Genomic DNA, 15,442 nt, shown 5'->3' with positions numbered 1-15,442 from the left:
TTCACGAATGATACGTTATAATTGCAAAACGACCAAGATTGTATTGTATCAAGATTAACTATACGATGATATCTCGCAAATAAAAATTCTTATTTGAAATACATTCAATGTGAGTGCAAATGATAATCTTTTCGCTAGCATGGGTTACAAATGTTTTGTTAATGCATATTATTGCTGTGTATACTATTTACCATATAATCATCATCCAACGTTTGAATCAATTATGATTACATTTTGTAAGCAATTAGAAGCCTGGGTGATGAATAAACACAACTGACAGCGAGCAATAAACTCCTTTTTAAACATGCCGACAGGATATCAAATACAAGGTTTTGTTTTATTACAAAGAAACCCAACCTGGGACAATGACTTTGGAATTGTTTTAGTGAGCTGATCTTTGTATGAAGTCGGACGACATAAAGAAGAGAAATATTTTTCCTTTGAATTCTTTTAAGTGTGCCGATTTCAGTTTATTTACAAAGTCGGCCGACATAGGAAAGCCTTTCTACCTGTATTAACGGGAGTTTTGAAAATAAATTGAAACAATGGAACAGTTTTAAAAGTGAGACAATCTAGTGCGTAGTGCACGCATATCGATATAATGCTGAACAGTAAATTTGTTTTCAACATTTTCATATATATGTTCCTTATTTATAGTTTATAGTGTTTTATTTTTCGACAACAAGAATCGTGTACTTTGTCTTGTGGGGTTGGAGTCTTCGATAGGTTGGAAATCGTAGCTAAGGTGAATTAACAGCGTTGTATAATTATATTTCTACTAATTAAATTATTTCTTCTTTACACTTGCTTGATATTTTTTTATTCGTTTAGTGCGAGTATAACTACTTTGAATCATGTAATGCAAATCTGAAGAAGAAAAAATGTTAGAGTATGGCCAGTGATCTTTAAATGTTGAGTTTGCTCGTAAAAGATGTATTCTTATGTTAAAACAAAGAAATGGCTGGTGTCAGCAATAACAGTTGATGGTCGGCGACAATAAATAACGTAATCCTTCGGAGCGTACTGTAATTTTTTTAAATAATAATTATTAGTTTTCCTGATTTTACGGGAATTTAGTCGGGATTTAAAATTGTGCACAGGGCGATATTATTTTTTGAATCATCAGATGGCTCATTGATCTCGAGTCTTGAAGTGTTTCGTTGTAACTCCTATAAAAAAAATTCATAGTGTATCCAATATTCACAGGCAATAATACAAATGTTGAGACTCTATAAACTAAGTAACAGAAAGAAGCAAAACCATCAAGATTTCTATAAAACTAAATACATAATTTAGTTATGAAAGTTGTAAACGAAAATATGAGAGGAACTTGCAGTATTATTAACTAAATCCAAAATAATCCTGATAAACTTATATCGAAGTCAAAAGGGATGAAAACGTCCGTATAAATTTCAAAACCGAAAATGTACTGGTCCGCCAAGAATCGTGACGTTGCCAAAATGGCGATGGCGTTGTCCAGAGCTCCTTTGAATAGTTCAGAACAGTTCCAAAATGCTATTATAGTCCAAGAAATTAAGCACTTTTTATCTACACTGAACAGTCCAAACAAATATTTACCTCTCGAATAATATCTAAGTACAACATAAAACATACTTGCACACTTACAAAAGGAACACAAGAAATGAGAATGAATAAAATAGGAATGAATCTGATTGTTTAGTTCTCTCTTTATATACACCCTATATTATTACTATGTTTCATAAATTACTCCCACGTGACAGATCACACTACTCCATTTATTTCGAAGAGGCCTATTCATGTAACCTAACCCAACCAAAAGGAAATTGCTTAAATCTTCTAGAACCGTCCAAATCCAACCAGTCAATGAGATTCTAACCCAAATTTGCCAATAAGTTTTATTATTAGTAATTGCCAACACATACGTTAGCATCTATTTATAGATCCTATGGAATTTTAATTTTCCTAAAACATACCCTAGTCCAGTAGGCAAAATCTAATTAAATAATAGAAAATTACTATAGTTTACAGCCATGAGCGAAAATTGCAAAATTAGAGAAGCACATGTAACCGGAGTTACAGACGATATACATCTTCATATTCAAAAGGGGTACAGAATATTATAAATGACTAATATTATAAATTTTAAAGCTTTACTAATTTGCAAACAAATGAGTAGGTACTCTACTTAATAATAGCAATAGTACCTTATCATTTTAAGATTAAAATATCATCTACACAGGACAAGTCATTTTCGATTTGCCATGCGGTTGAAAATAAAATTCATGTCTAAAATTAGTCACATGATGCCAGCCACTGTGATGCATCTAGAGTGTTCAGATTTGTTGAAATATAATTCAATAATGATTGTGCTCTAAATGTTAAATGCAAAAATGTTGCGTAATAACCAAACAGTCATGCCATCTTCAAAATGACATATATATATATATATATATATATATATATATATATATATATATATATATATATATATATATATATATATATATATATAGATGGATATAGCTATTTCTTTAGTAAAAGGTGAATTCACAATGTTTCGCTCTTATTAGTCAATGACCAAGATCATGACAAGTTTAATAAATGAGTCAAAATAATGGATCAGTGTTTCACACATGGCTAGAAGTTTAATAAATGAGTCAAAATGATCGATCAGAGTTTCACACGTAGCTGGTAGCATAAATTATAGTTTCATGCCATTGAGAAGAAACTAGACTGCATCACAAAGGCATCTGAAAGAAGTCAGTTCATAGGATGTCGGATTCATACATTGACCCAGTTCAGGCATGAAATATCCTCTTTGTCAGTAACCACAGCAATTCACAAAGCCACACACACTTTAGCTTGGAAGTTAATAATCTCATAACAGCATGCTAATAAATGTCCCTCTATTGGCAAAATATTGCGAGTGAAAAAGCTGCGCCCATAAAAAAATTATATAATTTTAACAACTGTAACTTTGTTCATATTGAAGATAGAATTACGAATGCTTGTAAATTATATCATTATCTATAACTTTCTATGTACATGAAAATCTCGTGACTTTTAGAAAGTAGTTCAGTTTTGGAGTTTGATATATATGTTTAACACGAGAACCAAGATAAGAAATCGTTGCTCGTTGAAACTGTCTAATCTTTAACAATACGTCCTTTCACATTCCATTTCGTTCCGACATCATACGTGGGAGTGGAGATGATTGGTATGTTTGAATTGATTATACATTACGATTGTACCATTCATAGTCTAGGATATAGCAAACATGATATATTTTACCTGATTATTTTGCATCTTAAAAAGTATCCATAATATAACCTTAAACTCTACTTCTTCGTCTTTAACATGTGCTGGTTACTGGTATATTCTGTATGTGAGATAGACATGACATGTCACTTCGGTTGGTATGTTTACACAGCGATAATATATTGCATCAGTTGTATCTTTGTTGACTATTTGAACAGGGGACATTGGAAAAATCATGTAAACTTGTTTAAATAAGAGAATTGTTCTTTGCAAGATATATATATATATATATATATATATATATATATATATATATATATATTAGAAGCTGCCGATTTAAATATTAATTAAATGAACGAATGCAGAAAATTTATTTAAGCAGTATGTTTAAAATATGTCTCAGTTGATCAGATACTGATTTGATCAAGACTATGGTGGTATTTGATGGAACATTATTATTTTCTTCCAGGAATGCAACAAATTTTTGTAGCCTTTCTTTTGGTGCAGCTAATGAATGCGAAATGTCAAACTCATGGTATGATCTCATTTTTCCTACAAACAAGATTCAAAATTGATACCAGCAGAAAATGTATTTACTTTACAAAAATACTTTTTTAAATTATATTTGCAGTAACATTACTAAATTTTAATCTGTCATATATGGTCACTTTGAATATTATTGTCGATGCATATGTCCATTGGTTTCTTTTTCTAGATATAAGTAGAAGACAATACAGATTTTCCATCTTCCATTCAGCAACACAAATATTGTCGATCGAGAATGACAGTGATATAATTAGCGGATACTAGCGGTGGCTTCTGTATATTGTTTAAAAGTAATGGTTAATAATCATGAGTCGAGAAAAATGGGAATTTAAGATTTTAAATGAGATATTTTTCCCTGTATTAAAATAAGAAACTCTCATATTAACTCTTTATTGAAACCTGAAATGTATGTTTGCGGTGGGGACGGGGTGTGGTTGAAGAAATATTATATGTTAATATGTGTGATGTTTTCTGTCCGTGGAATATTTTGTATAGTTCACAAGGTTGAACGCATCAAAGATATTTTACGGTTAAAGTGACACTTTAAAAAAATGTCGTTATAACAAAACTGCAATATGAGACAAAAGACGAGAAATGTTAGATGATCATCTCTCTTTCTGTACACACTCACACAAATACACACACACACACACACCCATATATATATATATATATATATATATATATATATACAAACAGCTGGCACCGAACAGTACAGATTAGAACTGTCTTCAACAGGAAATGCGCATTCTATTCACAATGAGTCTTTGTCAAAGTCAAAATTGCAACACAGAAAAAGAAGACAAAACATGCACACTAACAACATTGACTTTGCTATGTTTTATGAATAGAAATGTTATTTCAAAATTGTGTTTATCGCCAAATATCCTCACTTTTAAACATATTTCAAGTTCGATGTCCGTTTGTTGCATGCACCTTAATCGATCACTTACACATATATCAAATTTTATCTATTTTGTTTAAGAACCATAGACGACTTATGTGACCTGGAGTCATTTATATAATCATTTATTTCTTTAATGAAAAAGAAAACGAATCCTTAACAAGTATCCACCACGAGTTAGGTACCATTCAATGTTCCTCGTGTTTCTAGCACGGACTGGTTCCTAGCCTCGCGCATATTATATTAACTGTAACTCTATCACAACTTTAGCATTTCTGTTTTGCACGACATTTAAGCCACGGATCTAGCTAGAAGGATAATGACCTTTTATTAAATCAGAGATACATCCAGTTGCTTACGAAGACCCTTTGCTTACAGCTCTTACCTGTCTTCAGTGTAGAGAAATATTTCAACCGAGGCATTGCCACGTGGCCGTTGAATGTGCACAAGATGAGGTATGTTAACCCAAAATTTATTATTGACGAAAATGACAGCAGATTCTATAGAATAGATATTTACTTTGTTGTATCAACATTCTTTCAATTAAGGAACAGAAAATAATAATTTTCGATTTCGATCTATGATTCCTGCCTCTGTTTAGACGACTATTTAGAATGACTATGAATAAATACCAGATATTTCAACATAAATGCATGGAAATATTGTTGTAATCAATGACGTAAAAGCAATTACTCCAGAGAACGTTTCCAATACATTCGTGCATTGTATTTACTTTTCTTTTTCAAATGACAGTACTGTGCAGTGGAGAGAACCCTAAATCTTCAAGATGAAATCGTCTATAACATTGGATGCAGACCCAATAATGTATGTAATAAAATTATCTTGTCTCGAATTATATATTTTAAATGTATGTAATAAAATTATCATGAACATATATATATATATATATATATATATATATATATATATATATATATATATATATATATATATATATATATATTCGCAGTGTTCTTTATAAGTATTACGGATACAGATCATTATATACGTAGCTAGGTTGGCAGGTAGATATGTCCATGACATCATCGATATTCATAATTCTTTTATGGTATGACTGAAGAGATAAATAGCTGTAAGTCTGAACTCACATTGATCAAATCTCAAACTATATGTTGAGGTATGTAACTCATAAACCTATATTGTCCATCGACGCTGGAATAATAAAAATGCAAAGGTGTGTTAAGATAAGGACGCGTTTAACTTCGATAATGTTTAATATGAACGTGTTGGTGAAGAGATACGTAGTGCTATATCTTACAAGGCGCTAACATCGCAACTACGATTTGCAGGAACAACAGTAAAGTCAAGGACTTCAGTGCGACCAAATCATAATTACGATGCCTTGCTACGGTTTCCACTATAATAAATTGACAGCAATTAGCAATTCTATAGACATATACAATACCACCTTGTGTGTCAACGAATATATTGTTATGAGATATAATGAGATGCAAATTATCTAATACGTAAGCTTAGTATATATGATATTACTTTAGATATATGGGAGCATTATCTGTATAAGAAATACATTAGCAAAGGGAACGAACCTGTGTATTATTTATGGTGCTGCATAATGGCATTGTTACTAGCTGTGCGATATCTTTCCAATGCACCATGAAGATGTAAACCTTTACCTTAAAGACAACAGTTCCTAAACCATTTCCTTGGATAACGGAACTAGTTTAACTTCGGCATTCCTGTATTGCATCCTGCAGTTGCCATGGATACTGTTATAAAAATCACATGAGTATAGCATTGCTGACTCAAACCACTTTCTTCGCATTGAGACCGTGCCACTTGTTTGTGCACTCAGAATTATTTTTCTGCGATATCATCAATTATGCAATTTTGTCATGCCAGTATATATATATATATATGTGTGTGTGTGTGTGTGTGTGTGTGTGTGTGTGTGCTTTTCTCCTCTATATTTCCACACTCGATGCTTAGAGCCTTGCCCCTGTCGATTCTAATTCAATTCGGATGTCAAGGCACGGATATCACGCGCATGCGATGTACAGGGATATAATACCTACTATCCTGATCAGGCTTCCTGCTTCGAGTCACAGAAGATTTGCAAGTTATTGATCTTCATGGTGTTGAGGTCCTCTCGCATTTTATGACACTGGATGATTGTAAATATATTTATACAAAACCTACAAGCTTCGTCTCGTCGGGACGTTTTCTAATTCCACATTTGTTAAGTCGTTCTTGCATGAATTAGATTGTTCTTATGGTATCTTCTTCTTGATCGATATCCGTGGAATCATAATTTATCTTTTTCGCAACCACTCATTTAAAACATGTATATCTTCCTCGTATATATCAAATTTTCTGTTTCTGTTAGGTTGTTGAAGCAATGGCATGGCTTGTTCTAAATCTTTTTCTTCTGACGAGAGTTGTTGTGAATCACTTCTCATGACCCATTAGTCTATTTCTTTTCTTGCTTTTGTACCACCGCCATGGTTTTCTTCTCTTGAATCGATTGTCTTGGATATTATTTCTTGTGCAAGTTGTAGCAATTATCTTAGTAGTAGTAGTTGTAGTAGTAGTAGTAAACGTACTATTAACAGGAGTAGTAGTAGTAGCTGTAGTATTAATAGTAGTAGTAGTAGTAAACGGACTAGTAACATGATTAGTAGAAGTATCAGGTAGGAGTAAAAAGACGAGTAACAGGGTTAGTAGAAGTAGCAGGATTAGTAGTAGCAAAGGCAGTAGTAGTAAAAGTACTACTAACACGAGTAGTAGTAGTAGATGGGGTAGTAGTAGTAGCAGGAGTTGTAGTAGTAGCAGCGTAGTATTAGAAACATTATTATCAGTAGCAGGTGTAGTAGTAGTAGTAGTAGGAGTAGTATTAATAGCAGGAGCAGTAGAAGTAGTAGTAGTAGTAACAGGAACAGTAGTGGTAACATGATTAGTAGTGGTAATAGGAGTACTAGTAGTAACAAAAGTAGCAGTAATAGTAGTAGTAACAGAAGTAGTATTTGTAGTAGCAGAATTAATAGTAGTAACATGAATAGTAGTAGGAGGAGTAGTAGAGGTGTTAGGATTAGTAGTAGCAGGAGTAACATGAGTAGTAGTAGTAACATATGTAGTAATAGTAACAGGAGTAGCAGTAGTAACAGATGTAGTAATAGTAACAGGAGTAGCAGCAGTAACAGATGTAGTAATAGTAACAGGAGTAGCGGCAGTAACAGATGTAGTAATAGTAACAGGAGTAGCAGCAGTAACAGATGTAGTAATAGTAACAGGAGTAGCAGTAGTAACAGAAGAAGTAGTAATAGTAGCAGGAGTAGTAGTAATTGCAGTAGTAGTCTCATTAGTATTAGTAGTAACATGATTAGTTGTAGCAGTATTAGTAGTAGTAGGGGGAGTAGTAGTAGTTGGTGGAGAAGTCGTAGGAACTTGAGTAGTTGACCATTTTATGAATTTGCTTTACTGGGTGTGCATAATACGATTAGTTTTTGATCGACCTTAAGTAATTGTGATTGAGTGAAATTTATATTTATAAAAGAGCTACATATCAGTAATTTAAATTTAACTCCGTTTACATCTTGCGTTTAAAACGGATTGATACAGATGAAGTAGGTTCCTTTGGTTAATACATACTAATGTTTAGGGAATCATAAAAGGATTTGTCTCCAAAAATAATATGAACTGTCATTCATTGACCATTCCACTCTGTACCCTTTTAGTTCTTAATTGTCTCCTGCTAAACTGATTATGTGCCAGTTGATGCGGATAAGTTACAGTTTTCTACCGTCCGTTGTTTACTATGTGGTTATATTTCTTACAAGATTTACCCCTCTATCATTATTCTGTCGAGGTTGTGACAGTAATCTCATACACTGAAGGTGTCGAAACAACCATCCCAGAATGTTATTTACTTCTTTTAGGTGCGTCTTCCTTAGGACCTGATGGGTTTACCATCCTGATATATAAATATACGTTGCAAACACAAGGATTTTGTTTATTTTCGCTGGAGCCACTGTGGATAAATTAATAAATTCACTCTATCTTACCGCTATAAAGCTTTTAAGGAATATTTTTGAGATTTGTGTGTAGAATTATTCATGTTTTCCCATTTCAGCTTTGTGGTAATCGATTTGCCAGTTCTAACGGAAGTATCAATAATGCCTGTCTTGAATGCTGCGAAACCGATCTCTGTAACGCGCAGGGATGTGGACAACCAGGTGACAACATTTATCAGGACCATTGCAATACTGTGTATGCACAGGTCACATATGATTATAGTCTCTTGTTAATTATGTTGACTTGCATGAATTTATAGTTTTACTGTACAATTATCTGTGATCCGAAATGTCTTAAATATCAGGTGTAAATTCTACTGGATATAATTTTCCAAGTACATTGTAATCATATGCCACCAAGTCAAGTTGCTGTTTTACACCTTCGTTCTGAACGAGTGAAAATTTTAACTCTCATGATAATAGACCAGGAGATCTCATGGGATGGTCTCGGTCTGTTGTCTTTTCTTAGTCGTCCGTTCGTCTGTTTGTCATTAGTACTCGTCGTAACCTGCCTGGCGGATTCTCATGAAACATTGTATACACATGCATTATATCCTCTATTTGATCCCAAATGAAAATGGTTAAATTCAGACATCCATATAGGGCCAAAGACTTTTTATTATACCTACTTCATCCGTTATGAAAATGGTGCTGATGTGATGTGAAATATGGCTGACTGGTGGAATTTTTAAAGCCTGTATAGCCGCCCCTCCTGAACAAAAATAACATTATTATCCGTAGACATTTTATGGTGTCCGTATGGTATGATGAAACTGATCAGACATCCAGTATGGTCGATACAGCGGTCATCTTGAATATCTTATCTCTGCATCTCCTAAATGAACTATCATATTAGCATGGCGGTTTTACTAAAAGACTTCTTATCAGATCTTTGTGGTCGTAAATGAAAGATGAGACTTCAAATATGGCCTCCTAAAGGGTCATGTTGGAAATCTTTTTATCACTACTTCTCCTAGATGGTTTGTGTTACGATTATATGGTCACAAACTTAAGTAACAGAAAAGAAGCATAACCAATAAGTTATTTAATACTTAACAAACAATTTCAAGTTAGAAATGTAAAGTGTAAGGAACTTGCAGTATTGTGAGATGAAGCCAAGCTAATCCTTATAAAGGTCTATGAAAGTCATAAATGAATGAAAAGTCCCATTTACATTTTAATGCCGGAAATACTATGGTCCTTCAAGAACAGTGAAAATGTGAAGATGGCGTTGTCAAGATCTCCTTCATATAATTTATAACAGTTCCAGAGCAATATCATTGTCCAAATAGTGAGCAATTTCTATCACCACTGAAAAGTCAAAACAAATGTTTTTCTCTCAACAAAATGTCTAAGTACAACATTAAAAAACAGGTCTGCAGACTTACATCAGGAACACAATATGTGCGAACGACTCCGTAAGTGGCAATGAAGTTGAAAGCTTAATTATCTCCTTATATACACTGTATACTGTACTTCGAAAAAGACTCCATGTGACAACATACACAATTGAGTTTGATGAACTAAGCATATTCACGTGACCTCACGCAACTAAATGGGAAATTACATAGTTTTTCTCGAAAAATCCATATCCCATCAATCACTGAAAAACTACGCCTTAGGCTCCATTTTAAGTCTTATTAATACGATTATCATTGCAACTTGTCAACATGTACTTAAACATCTATTTATAGATCCTACGCAGTTTGAGTTCTTAACAGATTACAATTACGTAGACAATTTATAACAAAAAAATATTCTATACAGTATACACATTTGATGAAAAATAACTACAATTAAATATAATGATGTACCAGGAGTTACAAAAATATAGATATTCATAACAGTGGTCTTAACGATGTCGATGGAAATGGTGCCAATGTGATATTCAATATGGCCACCATGGCAGCTATCTTGAATATCTTTTTATCACTGCTTCTTCAAAATGAAAGTCATATCAAACATGGGTTTTCCACCAAAAATTATTGTTATGTCTTCTTTTAATGTCTTGTTGGTCATAAATAAAATCAGTGCCAACCTGACGGCCAATATGTCCACCACAGTAGCTAACTGTAAAATCGTGTTGTGTTCTCTCCCTGAAGAATATCATAGATAGTTTCAGTGCTCAGCAATTAAAGAAAAGAAAATGTATTACCATGGACTCCTGCACATTATTTTCGGCGTTATTAAGGTTAATGTCTTTGGTAGACTCTTGTTTTACGTCGCTTTGATGTATGCTTTCTTGCCTTCTTACTTCGTAACTGTTCGGAATGAATGTTGAGCATGAAAGACCCAAAACCTGTGGGACTAGCCATACGTGTATAAGCAATAACTATTTACATCATGACAATGTCTTAAAGTATTTGAAAAATAAATTTTGAACACTACATTTGTTTTTTAATTGCCTACGTGTATACAATTAGATATAGGGTGCTTTGGCGGTGCATCGACTTAGAATATGCTTTACTTTGATCATTAGCTGCCTTTTTGGCGACTTCTTTTTGTAGTCCTACGTCCATTAAGGTAACAACATGGAGGATGTGTCCTGGAAACTTGCATTATACATGCAGTTAACGAAAATATTAATTGGATCGTTTGAATATTTTCTATTCAAGAATTGAGGCCTGAAATAAACTAGTGGTAAACTGTTTTGTGTGTGTGTGTGTGTGTGTGTGTGTGTGTGTGACTTAGACTTTTTACGTAGATTTAATAATGAAGTATTAGACTTTTTACGTAGATTTAATAATGAAGTATTTTTATTATCATCATTATTATTAAACACTTCTTATTTCAATATTATGTTATTACTACTGCGATTTTATAAGAGAATGAATACACACTCTCTCAGAGCGATACCAAACTTTACGAATGTAGACCTAATAAGTATTTTAGATGTTTTCTTGAATACTGCAAATGTGTAATGAGACAGTAGATGATCCAGAACTATCGTTGGTAGGATATGTGTGGGTGAGGGCGCCTTAACAACTGAGCCGGGCGTTTGAGGGATGAAACCTCCAATGGCGGCCCAGGTTCCGGAGCCCATGGAGATGTTGCATTTTAACTGTTGTCAGGGCGTAATTTTAACATTTTAACTGTAAAGAAAATGAGCTCTAGTAAAACATTTCAGCTGCGTCTCTCTCGTTGTTTCTTCTTTTTGTGGTTGTGAGGAGTTGGCAGGGATCATCTTGTCAGCGTTTTAGGAGTTTTTCGGAAAGAAATGAACACAATCGATATGCAGCACATGTCAGCACTGGAAATAATTTGAGTAGCCCCGGATGGCCGATTATTCTAAGAGGCCCGCCCTTACAGATCACCCACATCTCGCCTCTGTCCACGATGGTTCAAATATCGGCTCGACCATTGTAGGTATGTGGTAGAGCTTGGCAGTAGCTTCCCATTCGTCAGTGGTTCTTACGTGGTTTTTCTGAGCTTCTTCCTCCACTAAATATACGGGCCGTTGTGTATATCATATCACTGCTGAAACATGGCGTTTCACCGCAACAGAAAGAGAACAATTAGGTTGACCATTTACCTGTAAAGTGAAACGGTATTATTGTAATCTACACCGTGAAAAATGTACATGGTGATTATGATTTGTACCACAGTGTGTCAATATCAATCAAAACCTATCTTTCCAAGGAAGAAAGACCCTTTCCTATAATACTGATTACGGCAACATCATCGGCTTAACACGGACGCATGTACTGGTTTTCTCTATTTCTAAATGACTGCGCTCGGGGCAAATACACAGGCACCAGAATTGACGTTTGGTACAAGTCAGGACAAAAGTAGATCAAATTTTTCAAATCGTGTATACACTGCAACCTTGTTACAATGCACTTTACAAATGTTTCGTTAACGCAAAACCAGCAACTGTAAATGCTAAATGGAAATGAATATTCGTTATGTCAGAATTCAATAAAGTAACCAAATATTTGCAATAGGTATTAAATAATATTTCATCTATAATTCGACTATGTATATACATACATACATACATACATACATGCACACACAAACACACACACACACACACACACACACACACACATATATATATATATATATATATATATATATATATATATATATATATATATATATATATATATATATATATATAAGTATACATTGCTCTGTCTATTTAAAATGTTACTGAATTCTACTTAATAATTGCCCTTTAATTTAGTGGATGCATTTCAATTCCCATGAGGATTTCAGCATTTCAAAGCGTTTGTAGCTTGAACTTTCATTCTCTATATTATCTTGATATTCCGGACTTGTTTGCAACCTGAATTATATTTCTACATCCCTTTCCTATTTCAAAGGCTACCCAGCTACAAGAGGTCCAGTATGTTATCACTGTGGGCCGACCGGACATCTGACCACATGCCGCACGTTGCAGGCTTGTCAAGGTCATGAAGTGAGTTCAGTTTTATAATTTATCTATACATTTTGCATTTGAAATAACAGAATTAGATTTGATCTTCATTAAAATATATTTTGCTATATAACTCCATTTTCAAGTGTGTATTGCTAGTATTACCATGTTACATACAAACACACAATTTCGCATCTTATTTTGTTTGTTTCTTTTGGTGAAATGGTATTTCTTACGATCAACTGTGTTACTCGTACCAATCAGGATGGTTAGGATACTTAATGATCAAGGACGGAGACTGTTTTCATTGTTTTATTTACTCTATTGTTAAACATTGTTTAGATTAATATTTTTCTCTGGTTGAATTTCTCCAACCCAATTCCTGCAATTCACCGTTAAGATTATTGAATATTACTTGCTCCATTGCATACATTATGTAAGTCACGGTTTGCTTTTGTGTGTGATGTGATTCTAAAACAATCCTTCCAGCCATTAATGGAGAAGTGGATTTTTGCTGCACGGTCATTTCAAGTAAATGTTAATGATGCTGTGCATTATAAAATTACAAATTGTGATCAAAACCAAAAAGAAAGACAACACTATTTATTTGTTTCAGTTTCGAATGAAAACATCTACTCGTTATTATAGGAAGTGTTGTAAAGAACCTTGCAAATAGACTTATTGCTCATTATGGTGTTTTTTTCTAAGCAAATCCTCACAGTAATTGCAAATGGTAATAAGGTAAACCCATTGAGATAGAATATCAAATACACCCAATCTTGCATGCCGCAACTAATCTTCCACTCGGCAGAACAATCACTATCGAGAATAAAGGTCGAGTTAATCCGTCCTGCATACTCTCAAAAGAAGCACCATTTACCTAAACATGTCCCACCCCAACCCCTCCTTAAAGAATGTGTGGCTTGGCACCTGAAAACATGGACCTCGTGATCTTTATGAGCAAAAATGAAATGGACGAACATATGCAAAGTTCTGAGATTGAACTGACCTTCCAGTCATTTAATTTCTGGCACTTGCAACTGATGAAGAATTTACGGTATAATGTATGTAAAATTCACAGTAAGTAAAATATGAAATGCTATCGTGCCATTTTACTATGGAATCTACAGATGGCAGAGAAAATTTCCAGTATGACTAAATATCATCTAAAACAGATTAAGTAACATTCATTTAAGGTGGTTCTGAGAAACAAGATCGATGATTACAAACTGAATCTGTTTTTGCAATTGATCAAATTTAACATTCGTCTTGTAATCATTGCCTATATTATTTAATTTCTTCAAGCAAAACGTTTGCTGCTATCGCAAAATACGGGCTAGAGATCTAAATGGTTGGAGTGACGAAATTTGTATACTGCCAGCACAATCACCACTCCAATATTTTCTGTAGCTTGTGCTTTTTGATGTTATGGATACTTCCCTCTGATAGGTGAATGAGAAACTAACAATGAGGTAGAAATCCCAAAAACCGTCCAAAGTATGAAAGCAGGCTATCGGGGTGTGAGTGTGTGTGTTTAGAATTTATTTAAGATATTTTCAATCACTTGTTGTCAAAATTACTTCTCAATCATTATCTTTAACTAAGCAAATCAAAACGAAGTCGTTCGTGTACTTTCTAAGTTGATCGTTATGTCCCTTGCACCAAATACTAGACTTCAATAACATTTGGTGAATTTGGCACATACCATCGTTAACGCCGCCTCAGATGCGGAAGGTCGCTGGTTTGAACCCCGGCTGAGTCATACCAAAGATTTGTACAAATATTGCTAACAGCTACCTCGCTTGACGCTCATCATTAAGAGGTTAGTGTTAGGACTGGTCGGCCTGGTGTCAGGATAATGTGACTGGGTTGGACATGATGTTACATGCCTACGACATTATGTCCCAGTGCTAGACATCACTATAAGCCGCCACACTGCGTAGTGTTAAAGCTACGTCAAAAATCCAATCACACATATACCATCGTTAACGAAGCTGGAGTGAGTCTCTACGGCATATCCTCGAATGGACCATCCAATCAACTATTGCTGGCCGCCCACTGCAGAGGAGGTAGAGCCTCGAGCCTCTACCAGTACCAGTTTTCCAGTCTACCGCAATATAATAGCTCCTCCCATCTTCAAGTAAATTACAGTCACGTGGGTACTACTAAACAGCAATATCCACCGGCTCAGTATTTGCATTAATGATTAACGCCTTCAGTCTGAAGGTGTAAATAATTATATAAAATATGCATCTTTAGTTTACTATGCAATACGTATTGTAGAAAGAATTATATCCCCTCCCCATTTTGTTCAATTCTGTA

General features: G+C 34.1%; 1 protein-coding gene across 1 annotated transcript in view; it reads left to right on the top strand.

Moving 5' to 3' along the window:
* The first annotated feature begins 3,167 nt into the window (after positions 1-3,167).
* Positions 3,168-15,442, top strand: part of LOC149797383 (uncharacterized) — a 31,318-nt gene continuing 19,043 nt past the window's right edge. Inside the window, exons 1-6 of the mRNA XM_089960406.1 lie at positions 3,168-3,199; positions 3,710-3,775; positions 5,069-5,145; positions 5,444-5,515; positions 8,799-8,901; positions 13,068-13,162. Of these exons, the coding sequence (XP_089816532.1) occupies positions 3,193-3,199; positions 3,710-3,775; positions 5,069-5,145; positions 5,444-5,515; positions 8,799-8,901; positions 13,068-13,162 (420 nt within the window). The 5' untranslated portion in view covers positions 3,168-3,192. The remainder of the gene's footprint in view (positions 3,200-3,709; positions 3,776-5,068; positions 5,146-5,443; positions 5,516-8,798; positions 8,902-13,067; positions 13,163-15,442) is intronic.

Source organism: Sinohyriopsis cumingii, chromosome 6 (assembly GCF_028554795.1).
Source record: "Sinohyriopsis cumingii isolate HCF-2022 chromosome 6, ASM2855479v2, whole genome shotgun sequence".
In the NCBI taxonomy this organism is placed as follows: Eukaryota; Metazoa; Mollusca; class Bivalvia; order Unionida; family Unionidae; genus Sinohyriopsis; species Sinohyriopsis cumingii.
This window is presented reverse-complemented; position numbering and strand designations above follow the sequence as displayed.